The sequence below is a fragment of the Podarcis erhardii genome, assembly GCF_964252035.2.
Source record: "Podarcis erhardii genome assembly, chromosome: 7".
NCBI lineage: Eukaryota > Metazoa > Chordata > Lepidosauria > Squamata > Lacertidae > Podarcis > Podarcis erhardii.
The window spans coordinates 67,411,775-67,433,124 of NC_138511.1; the positions used below are offsets into that span (position 1 = coordinate 67,411,775).

General features: G+C 45.1%; 1 protein-coding gene and 1 long non-coding RNA gene across 2 annotated transcripts; one reads left to right on the plus strand and one right to left on the minus strand.

Annotated features, from left to right (window-relative positions):
* Positions 1-1,474: 1,474 nt before the first annotated feature.
* LOC309346208 lies at positions 1,475-5,756 on the plus strand. Its single transcript, XR_014158467.1, has 2 exons — positions 1,475-4,855; positions 4,890-5,756. It is a non-coding gene; the product is annotated as an uncharacterized lncRNA (long non-coding RNA).
* On the minus strand, positions 5,137-21,268 carry TENT5B (terminal nucleotidyltransferase 5B). The gene is made up of 2 exons (XM_081869290.1): positions 20,751-21,268; positions 5,137-8,597 (listed from the first exon to the last, which is right to left on the minus strand). The coding sequence occupies exons 1-2, from the start codon at positions 20,970-20,972 to the stop codon at positions 7,578-7,580; spliced, it is 1,242 nt and encodes a 413-aa protein (XP_081725416.1). The 5' UTR covers positions 20,973-21,268; the 3' UTR covers positions 5,137-7,577.
* Between the last annotated feature and the right edge of the window lie 82 nt (positions 21,269-21,350).

Consider the following 21,350-nt stretch of genomic DNA (forward strand, 5'->3'; position numbering starts at 1 on the left):
CCTTGTGAATGTTTTAAGAGCAAGTCCTTTTAAAGCATTGCAGCTGGATGACACACCAGGCAAGCACAATGGGGCTGTTGCTCACTGGGTGTGGGTCCACGAGGCAGTGACTTGTCTCATCGCCATTTGTTGCGTCCCACCCTCTCCACTCCTGTCTGCATAACAGACTGGCATGATGGCAGCAGTGGCGGGGTTGCATTGTTCAAAGGAACGGCGTCAGCACCTGCTCTACCTACACTGCACCGGTCTCTGCTTGAGGTGCTGCAATCTGTCTCGCAGCCGTTCCGCCCACGTGGGGCCCATCGGAATCGATAGTGGAAACCTGGCCCAAGCGACGGCTTTCGAGTGAGCATCACATGTGACTTGTCTGATCACTCGTGTGCCCCACCCTCTCCGCCCGTCATGACAGCAACAGCCATGACTGCATTGTGAGAAGGAATGGTGTCAACAGAGGCCAGTGTTTCCCTCCGGGTAGCATTGAACTACAGCCCCCACATCATCCCTGGCCATTGGCTGTGCTAGCTGGGGTGGAGGGGAGTTGGGAGTCCAACATCAACAGGAGAGCCACAGGTTGGCCAGCCCTAGCACAGAACTGTGGGGTCCCTATTGGAACCCAGAGTGCAAAGTTGGCAATGCAATGAGCACAGAATGGCCTGCTATATTTGCTGCAGCTTTGTGGGTTGGATTCCTTGGCAATGTTGTTGTTTAAATTGCTATAGCACAAGCTGTCTTGACATGTATTGATTAAACATGGATAGCTGTTTTTAAATGGATGAGGAAAATAAAACTGAAAATGTGTCACCTGTGGGTTGACATATTTTGAAGAGCAAAAAAAGAGGACGCATTTGCCAACTTCTACTTTTAACTTTGGATCGCTAGGACGCATGAAAAAGAGAACGTGTCCCAGGAAAGGAGGACATATGGCAACCCTAATTATTTGACTATGATCCTCAGGGTCCCTTCCAACTCAAAAAATCTATGATTCTCTGCAGAGCATGATGATTTATTTTTCTTCTGTGGACACTAGGTCCTTACAAAACTGTGTTGTTAACTACCGTAGTATGAATCCTTTGCTCACTTTATTGTTGCACTTTGCATCGAGCCTGAAAATGATTGGGCAACCGACACCACTGGACAGAACTGGTGCAACATGATCTGAATGCCAGGCCTCCTTGAGCAACCTGCCAGCTACATGCTGTGCCGGCTGAAGCACCTCAGCTCTTTAAGGGAGCGCATTACAGCGGCCTAGTCTAGCACTTGAAAGCATGTTACGAGAGCCCTTGTTTGGAGTATATCTGGTCCTTGCAGCCCAGTCCACACTGCTTCTCTCACCCTACTGGCACACAAAGTGATGGATGGGGGTGACTAAATGCAGTCCCCATGGACCCCAGAAGGAAGGGCTGTGGCTCAGTGGCAGAACACCTGCTTTCCTTGTGAAATGTTCTGCGTTCAGCCTGGGGTAGGACAGAGAAAGAGACAGACACCCCTGCCTGAAACGCTGGAGACCACAGCCAGACAATGTAAACCAGGGATGGGGAGCTTGTGGTCTTCTAGATGTTGCTGGACTCCATTTCCTGTCAGCCTCAGCCAACATGGCCACTGGTAAAAGATGGCGTGAGTTGTAGTCCAGGAGCATTTGATGGGCTACAGGTTCCCCATTCTCAGTGTAAATAAAACTGAGCTAGATTTATACGGAGTCAAAGCAAGCCTCCAATTAAGAGCTTGGTCTTACAGAGTAGTGGGGGTAGACTGGGAATCTACCTGCCATTCCCAGGCCAGAACTCGTGATCCGAAAATGCCAAGAGGTATGGGCAGAACTAGCCTTTTTTGCTGCCACAGGCCAAGTCACGCTGTCTATGTCATAGTGCTCCAGACCAACCTCCCTATGAACATGTCCTCAGTGTCCCTGCCTAATATATCATCCTGGAGGGATTTTCTGCTATGCTGTTACTCTGCCCATCAAGAAAGGGTAGAGCCAGGGAGCTTTAGATCACCAGGGCTTTATATTTTGGCAGGGACAGATCCCATCTCTGTGTCATGTAAGATCAGCAGAAGTCCTCATGAGAAAGACAAATTATAAATGTAGTTTAATCTCTCTCCTGACAGTCCATTTGTCCTCCAGATATTCGTGGTTTCCCAACCCCTGGTAGCTCCAGGCAGCATGGCCAAGCCAAGGGAGCTGTAGTCTAACTACATCTGAAGATGCAGAGATTCCACATTCCTAGAAAAACAAACAGCCAAGCCCAGAGACTTTTGAGAGAGGGAAATAGGTATGTTTGTGCAAAATGCAGAGCGAGCGAGAGAGAGAGAGAGAGAGAGAGAGAGAGAAACAGACAGACATTATTCAATTGCACGTTAATGCATGACAATGCTCCTTTCTTCCAGGGAGCTCAGAGTGACACACATCATAGAATCTTACAGCTGGAAGGGACCCAAGGGTCATCTAGTCCAACCGCCTGCAATGCAGGAATCCCAGCTAAAGCATCCATGACGGATGGCCATCCAATCTCCAAGGAAGGTTTGCCCTTGCATCTTACTCCCACAACACCCCTGTGTGGCAGGCTGAGCTGAGAAGTCCAAAGGTAAGCTTCAATGAAGTAAACCAGCTCAAACACAGCTATTCCTGCTCCAAGTCCACATCCTGGCTCACATGAAGATAGCTTCACAGCAGGCAGGCCCAACAAATTTGTTTATGAACCACTTCTGAAAGCAGATACTGGGAAACCCTGAATTGCCAATTGTGATACCAACCCTGTCCTGAAATTCCAAGTGGAAAGCAGCAGGCAATGAGCTGCTAGATATCAAAGGGCAAAATATGGGGCTTATTCATACTTTTCCTCTGCTCTTTCCATGCAGAGTTCATGCTTTAAAGCTCTGTGTATGAGCACCGTTTTCCCTATCCAGAGCTTCCCCCACAAAACCCACTCTTTAATGTTGCGATGGAGCAAATGGCAACCCACAGAAAACCCAAATTGCTGTTTGCTCTGATTGAGAGCTAAAGAACAGGTTTTCATGAGGGGGAAAAAGGGTGTTCTGACAGTTTGAAACGTGGACCTGAGTCTGGAAAGAGGACAAAAGGTAAGTGGGGATAAATCCAAATCTGTGTTTGTCCAAAAGTCCTATTTAAGATGCACTTTACCCCAACAGACTTATGTATTCATTGCATTTATATCCCACCTTTTCCATTCAAAGGAGCTTAAGGTGGCACACATGGTTCACCCCCTCATTTAATCCCCACAATAACTCTATGAGGCAGGTTAGGCTGAGACAGTGACCAAAGGTCTCCCAGAGAGCTCCATGGCCGAGTGGGGATTCGAACCCTGGTCTTCCAGGTCTTACTCCAAAGCTAAGTGCTACCTTACACTGGCTCTCTACTGAAAGCAGAATGTCTAAAAAAAAAATCTCATCTGACTCCCCATTCCCCAAGCATGTAAGTATTAAAAACAGTGCTATCAACTCAATAATAATAATTTATTATTCATACCCCGCCCATCTGGCTGAGTTTCCCCAGCCACTCTGGGCGGCTTCCAATCAAGTGTTAAAAACAATACAGCATTGCTTCTCTGAAATAAGTTGCCATTATATTTTCTGGGGATCTAGTGAAGTGTCTCAGCTTTGATTGTTAAGACAAACTGACAGGCCAGTAATGAGCTTATAGGCATTGATAAACCATTGCCTTTTAGCATTTTTGTATTCTGCTTATCCAAGGAATGACAGACCACCTTCTGAGAAAATATATTTTTTTATTTCATTTTTTTTTAAAGATCAGACACTAAAAAAAATTGAAAGCCTCTTTTCAGATCAAACCTAGTGTTTTCTACCAGCATCCTTTTGTTCAAACAGATCAGGCTAAACAATGGAAAAAGCCAACCAGGTCAGGTGTTTTGTGCTGCTCTAGTCAGATTAAAAGAGACAACTGCCAACTACGGAAAATAATGGACAGGAAAGATAATGCAACTGGAATAGCAAAAGAGAAAAACTTGGTAGGGAGAAACCGAAGGCATACTATGCATAAGGGTAATGTGTCCTAACACAAGGAGGTTTTAGTTCTGCCTTGAATTCTCCCAGTGAGCTGCACATTGATTGCTGACACAGAACTAGGGCAGTACATGAAGGTTGCTAAATTTTACGTTGCCTGAGCCCATGTATCCACCCCACTCTAATTCTGATATTAGACTGCAATTTCCAGCCAAAGTAAGAAACATTATTTCCCTTGTAATCCAGCTCAGCTTTCCCTAACCTGGTTCCTTATAGTATTTGACAATGCTCATCTACTCCTGACCATGCTATCTAGGGCTGATAGAAGTCAGGAGATAAAACATACCTAGCAGGCACCAGGTTGGGGGTTTTCTAGCTCAGGTGTGGGGAACCAGATATTGCTCAGCTACAACGCTCATAATCCCAGGCAATCAGCCATGCTTGCTGGGGCTGATGGGAGCTGTAGTTCAACACCACTAGGTGCTCCCAAGGTTCCCAAATCCAGCTGAGTTTAATGGCTTGCTTATGCAACACTTAGCCTCAAGCTAATTTGGCCTTCATCTCGTGGATCAAGGTTTCTCATTGAATTGCTCCCGCCACAATTAAGTCCGCTTTCTCCAGCTTGTTGCCCTCCAGATGATGCAGAACTTCTGTTCTCAGAGGCTGATGGGAGTTGGAGTCTGATAGTCTTCATGGGGACCCAGGCTGGAGGAAAAGCTCCTTTAAACTCTGCTTCCACCCCTGACCAGTCACTCACTCCAGGAACAGACTTAAACAAGCCTTCATTATAAGCAGTATGCCTGGCAGTTAATGGAGCACAGGTAGAAACATTCATTCTACCAACTTAAGTTAAAAGGGGGGCCTATATGTGCACTGAGTGCTTGTAATTACTCTCTGCCTTCTTCGTTAAGGTAGTTGCCATCAGTCCCGGTGTAATACAACTGGTGAGGTTGCCAGCCATTGTTTTTGAAATGCCTGGGAAGATATTTGGCAGAAGATGGGGTAGCAATTTGAAAGCCAACTCAGGGGACAGGAATGCTCACGATCTCTTTTTGCCCAATTCTGCCTTGTTTCAGATGAGTCATCTCAAAGGGCAGAAGGGTGGCAAGTGGTCATGGCACCGTCGTGCAATCAAGTAAGAAGAATAACCCAAAAGAGTTCAATACATTGTATTTATTTATGGTGACAGATTCTAAAGAATCTAGCAAGTTACGTCAGGCCTACCGCATGACAGGTTCGATAGCTGCAGAACACATTCAAACGCAAGACTGGAAGTGCCAAAGTGTTACACTCTTCGAATCTTTCAAATACCCCCACGCATACAAAGAAACAGCAGGATCACAGCATTTGTTTGATGCAGCCATTTGTAAGAATTTCACCACACATTCGCACACCACAAAAAGTGCAATTTTCTTTAAATTTCTCCAGCAAGCCCTTGGATTGGAGGGGAAAGTTCGTTTGCTTAAACGAGGCAGGTCTACCACTTAGGCTTCTCATTCACAATTCTGCCAAAAAGTGCTGCTAATCAGCTGTGCTCCTTTAGTGCGAAACTACTTCTCCCCTTTGAAACCACTTCTCCCCTTTTAAACGTGAAGTACTGAAAGCTGTCAAAAAGGAGATAATCGAGAAGAAGCCCTTTCCTCAAGTGAAAGAGGAATAACCTGGTGAAGCCCCTTACATTAGACCCTGCAGCCACACACATCTTGGAGCATGGAAGGATTTACTGTACATAAAGGAAATGTCTTTGAGAGCCGTTTATTTTTCAGGGGAACTCTTCACTTACATAGTATTGGACCTCTTAAAAGATGAACAATTGTGCCTTCTCAGCCAGTCAGAGTCGTGACAAGACAGAAGCAAACAACATGGCAGCAGACTTTTAAAACAAACAAACAGCCCAGCTTGGTCTTGCCAGACTAGCTCATGTTTCCCAGGAAGAGGCAGAATTTTACCTAGACACAATCCAAGTATGGTATTTTATTTCAATTTTTTTTCAGCCTGCCCAAATGTGGTACAGCTTTACTGCAAAGAAACAGATTAGTAAGTCAGTCGCCCTTCAAGGATGCACCATGAAGCATCTTCTTGTAGCCCTTTCAAAAAAAGCAGGTCTACCCAAAAAGCTAGCAATCTTTGCCTCAGCTTCCTAAAAAAGCATAAAAACAACAACCTGAACTGACACATTGCACAAGGAACTGGCAGGCAATCCCAAAACGTCAGTAAAAAGAACTATTGTGCTGTGCAAGTAACTACTTCAAAAGCTTGTGTATTTCAGGTGTAGGCAACACGGTGCTTTCTAGATGTTTCTGGACCAACTCCCATCACTACTCAGTCAATAAGCCATGCTAGCTGAAGTTAATGGGAGTGGTGGTCCAACAGCTGGCGGCCTCTGTATTGACTCTTCCTATTGCATTTGAACAAGACACCAAGAGCCTCTTGGGTTCAGAAATTTGGCCACCAACAGCTCTCTCCCACCGCTTTTCCACTGTTAACACCAAAGTACCAGAACTTGGGAATCTTTTTCCACATGGAGCCAAGCAGCTGCACAGAGGCCTCCAGAAAGAAGAAGAGCAGCTTTCAGAGCCTATGGATGACGTTGGCAGCTGCTGCCCTTCACTAAGAGGACCAGGGCATCTGGATCAAGATTGAACCTCAGCTCTGCAACTACTAAAATGAACAGACTTCTCTGCCCATGTTGGCGCACTGTGTGCAGCTCATTTAAACTCCTAATAAAAGTTAGCCAGCCATTTTAATATCACGCTAACTCCCATACCTGCTCGTTCCCCTGATGTTACTGATACAGCAAACACTAATCTAGATCCTTTCCTTCAGAAAGTCACATCTTAGGGGTTTTTTGGCACGGCACATTGAGTAAGAGTAATACTTTGGGGGCAGGTTCCCATTCTTTTAGTGTTCATGATCATCTGTCAAAACATCTGCTGCTGTGAATCCAACCCATTCTCTTGCCCCACCCCCACCCTACCCCACAGCTCTCCTCTGACTGATAATAAATACAGCTGGTCCATCGGGGCAGCAAGCCATGGTACACTGGCTCCTTTTACAAGCCCCCGGCCCACTTCGGTTCCCTCAACAGAAATGATCAAGCGACCCCCAAACTCCCCCAATATTCATCGCAGGCATCCCAAACTGAACTACTAACAGGGAGTTCTACCCCCTACAAAAAAAATTAAAGTACAGTGCTTTTTTTTGCTTTTTTTTCTTTTCTTTTTTTTTGGTTGCAGGCACTTGAATAGGATTTCTTTGGTCCCCTAAAAGGAATCGGCCACTCTGGCATATCTTCAGAAACAGAGTCTGCACAGCCCTTAATGCTTCGTGTACTAAAGAAAGAAAATCAGCTTGCATCTCAGGTAGTGCAGCTCTGCTTTCTTAACCTAATCCTATCCATCCACCTCATACATAAACTCAATCATTTTCTTACTGTAAACATCTCTGGTAACTACTCATAACACTGCACAATTGCCCACAATATACAGCAGACTTTGTTCCTATGTAGGAGGAAGACACTTTGAGCAAGAGACCCATTTTTCTTCTGAATTGTACAGCCTCTGCTTCCCAGAGAACAAGGATTGGAGCAATGTCAGTGGTTAGTTGCAGGGAAGCCAAGTTGGGTAGGAGTGACTGCAAGGCAGCAGAGGCTGCATGTGGGTTACATAGTAGTTTACATTTACTTCGCTGGCGTAAGGGGCTGGCTGATAATAGCAGGTCACGTTCGTGACAGTCGGGATTATGTTCTGCTCAGCCAGGACCCTCACAGCCAACATGGCAATGAGGTTCAGCGTCTGCCTCCTCTCGTGTCCCATCAGGCACACCGTACTCTCATTCACCACCCTGTGAAGGGTCATCAGGCAATCGTACCGCTTGCTCTCCATCCCAACAAAGTGGCTCTGAAGGTAAGACTCCAGCTTCCGCTGCTGCTCCCCAATGTCAGGAAAGTCTATAAAAAACCTGGAGCACATGTATCTCTGTAGCGCCTTCATGTCTACTTCCGATTTGGGCTTAAATCCCCTCACCAGGAGGTTGCAGTACTTCAGAAGCCCACCACCTCTGATCTCCTCCGGATTCCTGGTGGCAATGATCCGGTTCCTCAGGTGGTCCATTGCCTCCTCAAAGTCCCCGTACATGCTCTCCCCGGTGACTGTCGGGTGGAAGTTTGCAGACATCGGGTTCTCTGAGCACTCTCCAAAAAGCAACAGTGAGTCCAATATTATCTGGAAGGAATCTACGCTGAACTCAAACTGCCGCCGGAGAGTGTCTACAAATTTGAGCTCCACGTTCTTCCCGCTGTTGTTTGAAAGTGAAATAAGGCTCCAGCGGTCTGTTTCATTGCACACTTTCACTAGCTTCTGCACATAGGCCTCCTTTAGCGTCATAGGAGTGATCTTATCTTTATTTACCCCTTCCGGGAGGAAGTCCAACAGACAGTCCATCACTACATCTTTCACTAGCTGGAAGACATCCTCACTCTTCAAGTCTACACCAAAAATGAGGTCCAGATCTTTATACCCCAGACCGCTGTCCTGATGGAGCACGTGGCTTGCGGCTGAGCCATTCAACCTCACGTTGTGGACTGCAATTCCCTGCTTCTCCAGACGGCTACGGACCACCTACAACATGGGGAAAAGCACATTGCTGTAAGTATGGGAGGAAACTTTAAATGGCCTAAGCAAACATCAGCTGGTGTGTTTAAATCGGTGACCTGTGTGAGTATGTTAACATAAGGGCTAAATGCAAGACTTGGGGCATATCCAACACATCCCACTGGGGGGGGGGCACCCATCGTGCAAGGAGAAATCCATGTACTGATTAAATGAGTTGCTTAATGCTACTTAGGATACAACCTCTAGTTTCCATGGATGCAACTAGATCAGGAGATCAGCGATCATATCTTTTGGTTTTAAAAGTAGTTCAGCAGCAGCAGGGGCCACAGGTCTGATGGTAACCATGCTGCTTCTACTAGCCAGTCAGCCTTTTCCAATGTGCCAGCACCACCACAAAGCGGCTCTGTGACTCAGAGGGGAACCCAGGCCATAGGTACCTGTATGTTTCCAGGGGCGAGTTGATTTGGCAGAGCAATTTCAAACTAGGGAGTGACATGGGAAGGGTTTACACCTACCCAAGCGACTATTCCATTGAACAAAAAACCAAAAAAAAAAAAAACTGGAAGATGACTTATCTGCTGACATTGCATCTTGTTTGACCTCAAATAGGCTTTGGAGCACAAATGGGCTTACATGAGCACCGCTGTTCAGGCATTCCATGTTGGGAGCTGGAGATCTGTTGCTGATCCCCACCCTAAAGCAGCAGCTGCCTGGACAAGTTCAATGCAGGAAACCATGCCTCCTCCTACAGCCTTTATTCTTAAGCCAAGAGTATCCTAGAACTTTCACCGGGCGTGCAAAATGGCAAGATTAAGAGCCAAGGGAGGAGCCTACAGCACCAAACATGTCTAACTGGCACAAGGTGCCTAAAAATATTGGTGGTGCTTTTATTCATTTCTGGAGCTGCTCTTACCAGGGCTCTATAGCAAAAGAACCGCCATATGAACCTAACCAGAGTCTTGGGTTTCCAGGCTGTGTAATTTTTGAGCACCTTTGGCCTCTCCAGAGGCTGCTGAACTACAACTCCCATCAGCGCCAGCAAGAGTGGTCAGTGATGATGGGAGTTGTAGTTCAGTAACATCTGGAGAGCCAAAGGTTCTCCACTCCCATTTTAGAGCTTTAACGTGCCAACATGAAGCCAATCCAAGGGGTAGTTGCAAGGGTGAAGCTAACTGTGAGAATCAATGTAGGTTAAAATATACCAGGGGTCAAAGTTGTTGAGCTTTTTTTATTAGGAGGGAAAGCCCCATATTTTTGGGGTGCAGGGCAGACATCCAGTGATCTAAAGGTAGATTGTAATCTACCTGTTGGACGTGCCTGAAATAAAGGTAAAGGGACCCCTGACCATTAGGTCCAGTCGTGACCGACTCTTGGGTTGCGCGCTCATCTCGCTCTATAGGCCGAGGGAGCCAGCGTTTGTCTGCAGACAGCTTCCAGGACATGTGGCCAGCATGACTAACATGTTGAACCAGAGCAGCGCACGGAAACACCGTTTACCTTCCCGCCGGAGCGGTACCTATTTATCTACTTGCACTTTGACATGCTTTCGAACTGCTAAGTTGGCAGGAAAATATAAATATACCAAAATATACCTGAAATATACCAAAGGGGAAATAAACCACACCCCCAGTCTGTTAAGTGGATCTTCCAGAGTAAGTCACCGTAACTTCAATATACCTGCACCAAACATGTAGGCCAAGTACAACCTGGTATTTGCAAGTATTGAAAGGGTAGCTGAACCATACAAAGTGTACCCTTCATCATCCAGACAAAGGCTGGAGGCAAATATAATTCATCTTGGAGGCATTTATATGTTGAAATTATGCATTTATTTATTTTTTTAAAAACCCAGCTAGAACACGAACACAGGATTCATAAACCTAGCAGCAGAATTTAGCCTACGAGTACAGCTTAGTCAAACCTTCAAATATGCAGCAGGGAAGAGAAGACCGCTTTCAGGTATATTAGGAAAAAAGCTATCTTAATTGTGTATAAGGGGGGGGGGAGAGCTTTAATATGAAGGAATTTGGTGAATTTTCATGTTAAGGAAGTTGGTAACTTTATTACTTTTATCCCCGACAAATGTGATGCGCCCCCGGCGGTTGTAAAATAGCAAAAAAAAATTTAAAAATGAACAGGCACACTTCAGTTTGGATTATGAAAAGAAGAAAGCTGTGCGGTAGGCAAACTCTCATTTATCTAGCAACAATTTGGGCTGCTTGTTGGCAGAAGCTAACAGAAGAGGGCTGCTTGCCTTCTTTTGGGGAACACGGGTCTGTATATAGAGCTACTGTGTTGCCACCTACCCACTTGGTAGGCCAGACACAGCAGCTTATTCAGCTGCCTTTTCATCCAGTGTTCCTTACCTCTTTTGGTTTAAAGGCTACACACATCAAGCATTCACAGAACTGACTGCCTTTTTAGGTTACTTGCTCAAGACTGGCAAGCTCTGCATCTGAGACTGACTAATGTTTATCTGGTCAGAGTCATTCGCCTTTCTGTTTACAGAAAACTGCCGGGAGCTGTTTGAGTGTGCTGCTAGGGTTCTTTTTGTTTTGTTTTTTAAAAGCACTGGCTTCCCTTTAAAAACATCAGCCCTTTAATGCTAAAGTAGCATTGCTGAAAGCTACATGGGTGCGATGTTTCTTAAAACAGAAAAAGATGTGTGGGCAGACACATGCCATCTATAATAAAATTATTATTATTATTATTATTATTAATAATAATAATAATAATAATAATAATAATAATTTTATTGCTTATACTCCACCCATCTGACTGAGTTGCCCCAACCACTCTGGTTGTTTAAATGGATGGGCAACAAAAGGCCCTTCTTAAAACCTGTGCTTTGGCACAGACGAATCTATGAGGCGTGTTGGCTCCTCTGGATCTATTTGTCACACTGCAATGCAGGCTATAATTAACATCTAACAAGGGATGAAGCCAAACAGAGGTATGTCTACTCCGAAGGGTACCCCCAGTGCTGCCACTTTTGACAAGTTCACTTTCTAGAATTGAATGAAACTAGTTGGATCAAATTGGCCCTGTTTGTACATTGTAGTAAACCATAAAGATGGCTCTAGCTTCAGTCTTCCCTTAGCCTGAGCATCAAACCAAGGTCCAGGGGCTAAGTTTCTTGTGTTGCTCAGGCCATCCATGATTGATAAAGCCAACAAACTTTGGCTTCAGAATGTGGCTTCTTTAGAGCAAAACAAATCATGACTCCTGGGTTTGAATGCCAGAATTGTGGCTTGTTGCCTTTTCAAGGAGCGGAGCAAGAACCACCTGCCCATTCAGAGTAGACCGATGGTTTAGCACAGTGTGCAAATGCAGCCACAGAAAAGTGCTATGCTACCCTTTCTGCTAGATGATGGAAGTGCTGGACGGATGCAGTTGTTTAGTGACATGTCTTCCAAATGACCTGGGCAACATCTTTTGTAAAATATGTAAATGCCATGCAAGTTCTATGGAGTGGTTAAGTAGGTTATATACTTATTGGAAACATATGCAAAAGCTTTTACAAAATTGGCTGTGACCTGCCTAAAACAGGGTGCTTTGCCCCAACCCATCTGCCTAAATAAGAGCTTGAATAACTCAGGCTTGCAGTTTCTTTCTAGCCAATCAATAGATTAACTTAAATTGCAGCGCATTATACATAATCAGATACCACCATCACAGGCCTCTATTTGCATTCAATAGAAACTGCACTGTTGCATTTGGTTCAGTGCTCTACTTCTACTTGTCTTCTTCCCCACTCTCAAATGATAGCTACTTTGAATCACATTGCAGCCTGGCATATTTCTGCTAACAAGCATTCTATTTAGATTTCATAGGTATGCGTCCACCAGTTACATGGTGTGTTTAGCATGTCATCCAATTGCAACCAGTTCCATGCCCCAGGATTTCTGAGCATTTCATAGCCAGGGCAAATGGCTCCCTTTTGACTACTACAAAGCAGTAGTAAGTTTAGGAAGTTACTACTGCAAAGAAGGAAGTTACTTCGAAGAGGCAAATCTCTATTACTCTGTATCGTCTTGGAATTCTGCAAAGAAAGTGGATTTGCTTGTGTGTCAGTTTCATCATTCCACAGAACTGGAGAGAGTGTGCTGTGTTCTTGCTTCTTGTGCTTGTATAAGGAAACCAGGCAGATACAGAGCATGGGTAGTTGCTGCCAGGACCATTTACTGCCTGTGCTACAATTTCACATACCAATCCTGATGCTCCCTCAAGGCATCAAACCCAAAATGGATTAGAAAGGCAAACTGCCTACCCAGAGGCCATACCATCCCTTTATTCAAAAAAGCTGTTTTCGTTTCCAGTGAGGGAGTGGGGCCAGTTAGAACTACTGATCTAAACCCAGATGTCTCCATCCAGTTCTAGCATGCCAGCCTTCTACATCTAGTCTGCTAAAATCCCATCATCAGCATTACTGCTATCTCCCAACTGCTATCCCATACCCAATAAAGTTGAACTCCTCAAACAAGCCCATTTCCTACATGCCAGTGCTTGCCTTCCAAATCTTTAGCATGCTGGATTAGCACTTCTTTATCCCTTGCCAGCAGAATCTTCTTCACTAGCTGCCACATCATTTGTGCCGTCCCGCAAAGAAAAACCTTGCAGGTGCCACACTGCAACTGCTTTGCCTCTGTGCAACCATTCCTTGTTGACTGGCATTGCTAATTTAGAAACAGCACAGACACGTACATGTCCATGGGCACCACACCATGGGAACACAGGTCTAGTCCACATAAAAGCTATTCACAATATGTTCTCTTCCTACATAGACACTTTATTGTCCACCTAGGCAAGTGCAGTTTTACCTTAAGTTTTAGGGTATGAGAAGTACACAATTCAAAAGCTCAATGAAATGCAGTATTCTGCTTAGGGTTGCTATTTATTTCAAACAGTGAAAATCCAGACAGAAAAGTTGCTTAGCTTTTTTTTTTGGTAAAAGAAAAGGCATTTCTGAGCTATTTTTAAGGAAAATCATGACACTGCTGAAAAAATTTAACAGCATTTTGAACATGCACATAATTCATTTAATGAGTGCATGCATGCACCTCTTGAAGACCTTCAACTCCTGATAACCGATGTTGTGAAAGGCAGCCAGCTTTATAACAATGCTTTAAAAAAAAAATCAGAAACCAATGTGAGTTATTTTACATTAGTGAGTCATTGCAGAGGAATGAAGCCACCTCCCATACAAAATGAATATGCAGCAGCTTATTGGTGCAACATTAATGCCTACTAAGCACACTGTTGCTACTTCACGGACAAACAAATCCCTAGTAATTTGTGGCAATTATGACACACAGCAGAGCAGGCTATTTCAGGGCAAATGGACTGTACTGGAAACAACCTTCAATGCTATCTAGCTTCATTGGAAGAGTCAACAAGCATTGGACAGTTTTGTGACTGTTGGAGATTTCAGTGTACCGACTTTCTACACAGATGCTCACTTAAGTCAAGTATACCAAGACCACCTTGCTTCCATGTACATGTTAGCACCAACACATGCCCCTCCCCGCCAAATGAATATGTAAAGAACCAGTGTGGTTCAGGCAGATCCGGGTTCAAAGCCCAGCTTAGGAATTGTTTCCGGGGTGACTTGGGGCTGGTCAGTTTCTCTCAGCCTAACTTACATCACAAAACAGTTTGGATGAAATTGGGGTGGAGGGAGAACCTTTGGCTACTTGAAGGATGGCTGGGATAAAGAGGATAATAATTTATAAAATATCAAAGCAAACTACAACCGCCTGTAGTTAAATTGCACATATCAGTTTGATTCACTTTCGGTACATACAAACCGGGGCGCCGAGTCCTCCAGCAGCTCCAGCCCTGTGCATGCAACTGACTTCTGCTTTGACATGCAGAAACTGCCCTCCATAAGGGAGAGAAAGGAAATGTACTTCCATATCAGACCTGCCTGTTAAACTGACAAGTACAAACGAAGTCCAATTTCCACCCAGAAGTGTTACAATGTGCTAGGATTCACTTTCTGCAGATTGGAAGTGTTTGGCAGCCAAGTGCCAAAATTTTAAACAGTCATGCTTTGGAAATGAGTGTAAGGTTCAGCTAAATGGCGACTGCATAGTTACCTGTCTCAGGTTGTCCCCATTTCAGCTATAGGTCAGGCTACTCTGTTGTACTTAGATGTCTACTTTAAGGGCACTGTGTTCCAGTTAGAATGTTAAAAATCCACCTTGATATTTAGACATGGAGTTGTACAGTTTTACCTTTCCAGGAAGTCCAAGCTAGTAGGTAAAGCTGGGGACAACAAGTTGTTTTGTGCCTGTTAAACCTGTAGGGTTAATCTGTCATTAACCCAGAAGGCACAGAAGCAAGTCAAAGTGTGCTGGAGATAAAAAAACCCAGCAATATCAGCTGATGCTAAACTGCTATAAGTCAGGTTTGTATCTACGAATCTAGAACATGTTGGTCTACCATGTTATTAAACCTTTGCCATCAAGATAATATCCAAGACTAAAGACCAGTAATAACCATCTATTGTCAATAAAGCAAAAAAAAAAAAAATCTGTCCATCTGGCATGAGCATTGTTGTCATTACTACCTCCCCCATATGTGATAGCCTATCATCAGGTTTTGTCCTGTAGGTCAGTTTTACAGCAATTCTTGGTTGAGCTGGTCAGGTAGAAACAGATATGAACAAATAGAGATTTGAACCCATGGTGCTGGGCAAGTCACCATTATCTCATCTCAGTCTACCTCACAAGGGTTGTGCAATACACTTGTGTGTAAACCTACACTTCTTGGATGAAGCACATGGAAATGCTCTACAGCTGTGATGGCCAAACTTGGCCCTCCAGCTGTTTTAGGACTACAGTTCTCATCACCCCTGACCACTGGGTCCCGTTAGCTAGGGATGATGGGAGTTGTAGTCCCAAAACAGCTGGAGGGCCAAGTTTGGCCGTCACTGCTCTGCAGTAACCTTTCTCAACCTTGGGTTCCCCATATGTTCTTGAACTACAACTCCCATCATCCATGACCACTGACCATGCTAGCTAAGAATGATGGGAGCTGCAGTCCAACATCATCTAAGGATCCAAGGTTGAGAAAGGCTGCTCTATAGAGCCTGTCTTTGTACACACATCTGTGCTGCCTGCCATTACTTAAACTTATTTACTATTTTATTAACCCCAAGAACCCATTTCTGTCCAGTTTACTTAAAATGCAGACCTGTTGGATAATGGTCACCTGCAATATTTACCATCAAAAGTAAAATGTTCTTTACACCCATTGGAAGAAGTTGAAAATATTTTAACGGCCCCAACTCCTGCAGTCAGATGCCCCATTACATCTCTCAACCATAGGGACTAGGAAACCTACACAGATTTTTCCATTCCCGCTACAGCTAGAGACTCCCAAGCCCTGATGGCACAGAGCCAAGCCCAAGAGACCAGATATCACTACCTCAGCAGATTTATTTTCTGCTAGCAGATTCCAAGCTCCATATAAGCTGACAGAGGAGTGCCAAATGAAGGGCCAGCCAGCATGCAAGCTCATCAGAGCAGGGTCCAACATTTGACATGAACTGCTTTAGTCAGACTAGTCAATGGTGACATCTAATGCTGAGCGACCTTGGGCGATTGCTTGCTTGCTTGCTCACACACAAACACACACACACACCCAACTGTTCTGATAAAATGACATGTACTCTCGTTTCCTAAAGAACCCAGATAATCACTCTGCCAAACTATCACATTCTAAAGTTTTTCCTCTTCTTCTGTCTTATACAGGGCTTGAGATTGTACCACCACAACTGTACCACCAGCCAACACATGTGGACTTGCAAAGTACTACTGAGTCACCTGGGGAATACCCACCCTCCTACATGGCTGGCCTTTCCCCACTGTGCTCCCGTGAGTCTGTTTTCAAAGATGCTACAAGTCTCTTTGCTGGGAAGCAGTTGCTTGGTAGGATTTCAACCTGCACTGGCTGTTTGTACTCATCATAGCAGGAGTACAAGTCCATTCTCCATTAGCTTCAAAAGATGGCACTTACCTCCATTTCTGCACTAATACACTAAAATATAAGCAGACTTGCACAGCAATTTTATTTCTTCTATTTCTTAGCCGCTCTCAGGCTATGTTCCAACAATGCACTGTGTGCTTTTGCTATGGTGGGGAGGGACAATTTTGGAGAATTGTAATGGGGAATCTCGCACACCATTCAATGCCGCATGGAACCACATTGGAAGACTCATTTCCAGCCAATTGTGAGGAAGTAATGCATCAGGTGTGCTAAAGACCTAGTGTGAAAGGGGCCCTCGTTTCACTGAGGAAGGCAGCCAACTAACCTTTGAAAGAGGCTGATGCCGCACTACAGATGCGAACCATACACAGGGGCAACCATTCCTATTGCTTCTATAAGCCTCCCATGCTTTATGAGAAAGCTAAATGAAAGCCTCCTCCAGTAAAGGGAGCCACCCTTGGCAGATACTAAGTGCCCTGCACATCTTGGTTTCTTCCCTCCCCAAAGGATATTGAGTAAGAGCTGTTCAAACACAGCTTGGCATAAGAGGCATCTCTGCCAATTGTGGCCTTTCGGTTCTGTTTCCTTATAAATCTTGTGGTTGTACACTTTGTATATGGATGCCTGCTTTTTAACCCCCTTCTGCCAAGCATCCTTACCAAACAGTCTGTCAAGGCAACGCTGTTTCGAGGATTCTAAACACACCCTTTCTCCCAAAGGAACCCCGGGGAGTCATATACAACACCTCCGTTTAACACAATACCGAATTTAATACAATTTAGAATTGACCTCAGACACACTAGTTCTGTTTCAATTGCCAGTTGGCAACAGCAGTAGACATCAATTTGCAAATAATGGAAAGATCAGGCGTTGTAGACACCAACTTCACCTCTGAAGCAGTGACATCCCCCTTTCCTAGACAAATGTACTGTTCTTTCACTAACACTCACCCTTTGCAGTATTGCCAGCTGTTTACTAGCGGAAAGAATACTCCCTTAACAAAACAACCTCAGACCCTTTGGGAAGGGCCACAGCTGAGTGACAGAACACCTTCTTTACCTACAGAAAGTTCCAGGTTTGATCACTGGCATCTTCAGGTAGGGCTGGGAGAGAAGCCTGTCTGGAATCCTGGAGAGCTGCTGCCAGTCATTGCAAACAGTATGGAGCCAGATGGACCAGTGGCCTAACTCAGTATAAGGCAACTTCCTATATGTTCCTATGGGAAGGGGAAGAACTGTCCATTCCTTCCACATCTTTAACATATCTTTGAAGAGGTCCCTGAGGTCCCTGCGAAGGGGGATTGTTTGTTCAACCACTCTGAGAACTGCTCTGTGAGGGGAATAAAGGCTGCCTAACAACTCAGCACCCTTAACTACAGGTCCCAGAATTATTCAGAGGAAGCCATGACTGTTCAAAGTGGCGTCACAGTGCTTTAAATGTATGGTGTGAAGGTGGTCCTGGACCATAGCAGAATGTTCTAATGGAATGGGATTTTGTTCTGCTCAAGGAATCGTTTCTTTTTCTGCAAAATTATCTGGATGGACCTAAGCGTGCTTCGCTAGAGGAAGTTTTCCTCACCCCCGACAATCAAGTCTAGGGACCGACCATTGCCAGAAATATGGCGCTAGGGAAACACATGGAAGGGATTGGGAAATAAGGAGCAGGGGGTTATTTCTGCCCAACTCCCAGCTCTCTGTGCTCAGCCTATCGACTCTCTTGCTCACCAGCCTGAGGTTGCCTCTCCAACAACCCACTGCAGTCGCACACCCATGACCAACGCCTTCCTATACTCCCAACCCTATTTAACCTAATTACTGCTCTTCTTGGGACAGGGTTGCCTTCAAAATAGGGCACCTGAACCTAACCTAGTATACAATTGTGGGTTTATACTATGGAAGGTATAGTCTTCCATAGTAGACTTCTATAGTCTTCCATAGCAAGACTATGGAAGGTCTCAAGAGCTGCTCCAATATGGAAGGACTTTGCCAACTTCTTTCTATTAGGATCTGAGGGTGGCACTGTGTGGCACTCCCCACCTCTCTTCCTCTAGGTCCCACAAATAGCTCAACATAAATTGTGCATAGAAAGTACCTTCATTTCAGACAGCCCCCCCCCCCCGTTCATTCTTTCCCCTCCTTACAACCGATTCACAGCCAGAAGATGTCTTTGCCCTTCTTGTCTCTCTAGCCACTTTTGTTAACGGGCTGCAGCCCTACCGACCCTGTGATCCAAGAATTCCCACCTGCAAACTAACCCATCTTCTCTAGTACAGGCCAATGAACAGTTGTCAGCATACAATCCTGTGTTAAAGTGAGTGTTGCCTCACAGCTGATAACTCAAATGTCATCCCCAGGCAGCAACACCTACTCCATAGCGATGGCACCCTAAAGACCTGGATTACTATGACAAAAAATTTCGTGGATTAGAGCTAGTTTGGATATTCGATAAACTTCTGTGGACTAACAAATCTTAAGGTGTCACTCTTGTTTTTGGTGCAACAGACGGATATGGTTACCCCATGGGAGTTGTTTTTTAAAAGTCTTCCATTCCCTTCTGCTTCAGGGACAGAGCCTATTCCTAATCCACAGGATCAAAGGGAAGGGTACCCTAAAACACAGACTGCCTACACTTGTCTTTGTATTACGTTTATGTTATCATGTAGTAAACGATCCTGTGGCCTTTTGATAGAGGGTAGTGTATAAATTTCTTAATACCACCACCCACTACATCAGGGCACTTTTTAGTATCCTACCAATCACAGCTAACATTCCTCATTTCTAAGATTTCACTTAGACTATTAGTCTCAACTCAGTTAAGAACTTAGAAATTGTATTTCATTAAAGGAACTACAGATCTGGTGCAACACTGCAGCAATCTACCATTCTTGGCTCCCACCTGTAATTGGGGGCATCAATATCAAGGTTGTTGCAATTACTAACTGCACATATACAATACTCTGAACTATTCTCTGCCAAATAAGTTTTTGTCAAACCTGCAGCTAGCCAAGGCCTGAGCTGTCAATTAAGGCACCCAAATTTTGGCTTCGATATAAGCCTGGCCTACTCTCCACAGTATGGAGTTAATGCTCATTTAGTTTAACGGGGGATTATGAGAAGGATTAACACAATTACTCAAAAAGCTTTACATTCTCAGAATATACAGAATATACTAAGTACTCACAGCCAATATGCTTCCTTGGCTTTTCCAGCAGGAGCCACAATAGCTAAACTGGCTACAAAATTATGCTATACAAACACCTATTCATTCCAATCAAGAATGATGGCTACATAGAAGAGCCCTTTAGTATATAAATAATGTTATCCAAGATAGGCTCTTCTAGTTCCTCTCCTAATTGACAGGCTGAGTACACACTGTACATTTTAAGCACCCTCCCAAAGAATCCAAGGAACTGTAGTTTGTTAAGAGTACTTGGAATTGTAGCTTTGTTAGAGATAAACTACAGTTCCCAGGATTCAGGGTGGAGAGAGAATGTGCTTTAAATGTATGGTATGTATGCAGCCTCTCACATACAGGCTTTATACCAGATATTCTAGTTCAGAATGAGTCAAATAAGTGAACACTGTATAATAGCTAGAGAAGGCTGCACTGACCTAATGACAGTTGACAGCTATGTTGCTTATTAAGGCTGCATCCCTAGGGAGACTTCCTGGGGAGTATGACCCGCTGAACTCAACAAGTTTTATATTCAAGTAAACATGACTAAGATCAGGCGACAAGATTTGTCTTTGAGTTCTTTGTGAGGAGGGAAACTCGTGGACTTTTATCACATGCAATAAGAAGCCTGGCGAATGGGTGTAATCTTGGGCATGTCCTGCTGCAAAGTAATCGATGCTTTACCGCTGCTCTTTTAAATGACATGTTTTATTGTTAAATTGCAGTGCATTCTCTTTGCTGTTAGGAACTTACGGCTGTTGTTGGCAGACGGGCAAGGTTAAATAGCCTAATAAGAAGAGCCCAAAGATGTGCCTTTAAGACTGTTTCCAGAGTTTTCACTCCTGAAAGAGTCAGAACCTTAGAAGGTAGGTCCGCTGAAGGCAACGGGGATTACTCCCGTGTAAACGTGCCGATTCTTAATAATGCCTCTTTTTTTGGGGGGGGGGGGATTAAGTACGCGGCCACCCTGGTCCACCAGGTCCTGCCACTCACCTGCACGATCCTGCGCGGCCGCACCGATAAGGTGGGGAAGTTGCCGCGGCCGTGGATGGGGACGGCCTCCTCGAGGATGTGGTCCAGCCGCTTCACCTGCTCCCAGCCGAGGACGCTGAAGCGCCCGTCCCTGCCGCTGCTGGGCGGCTGCTTCTCCGAGCTCGCAGCAGCGCCCGAGGGCCCGGCGCCCGTCATCGCAGCCGCCGACCCCGCCGCGCGCATGGTGAGAAGAAGAGAAGAAACGCTGAGGCTGGAGGAGAAAATTAAAACGGGCCGGACTCGCCGAGAAAACCAAGCCGGATTGATTTTTAATTTTTTTTAAAAAAAAAAGCCGAAAGAAAATTCCAGGCCGGACAGAAAAACAGCAGCAACAGCAACTACCACACTGCGGAGCTGAGAGAAGCAAGTCTATATCTGAAGGGACTGGAGGGGGCGGGGAAAAGGGAGGCGTAACCGCGCCGAGTGCAACTGCCAAGTCCCTATTTCGACCCGTCCCCTCCTTCCAGCCGCGCCTGCAACACGAGCACTGCGGGTACCTATAAGTGTGCAGCCGTCTTATATATCCCTGCGGCGACGCGTTGCGATTGGCTCGGCTCGACC

What these genes read in the sequence shown, in the direction of transcription:
- TENT5B (XM_081869290.1), bottom strand. Translation starts at nt 20,972, where the DNA reads ATGCGCGCGGCGGGGTCGGCGGCTGCGATGACGGGCGCCGGGCCCTCG. An exon ending in GGCCGCGCAGGATCGTGCAG is followed by an intron (nt 8,598 to 20,750) that starts GTGAGTGGCAGG and finishes CCCATGTTGTAG; the next exon opens with GTGGTCCGTAGCCGTCTGGA.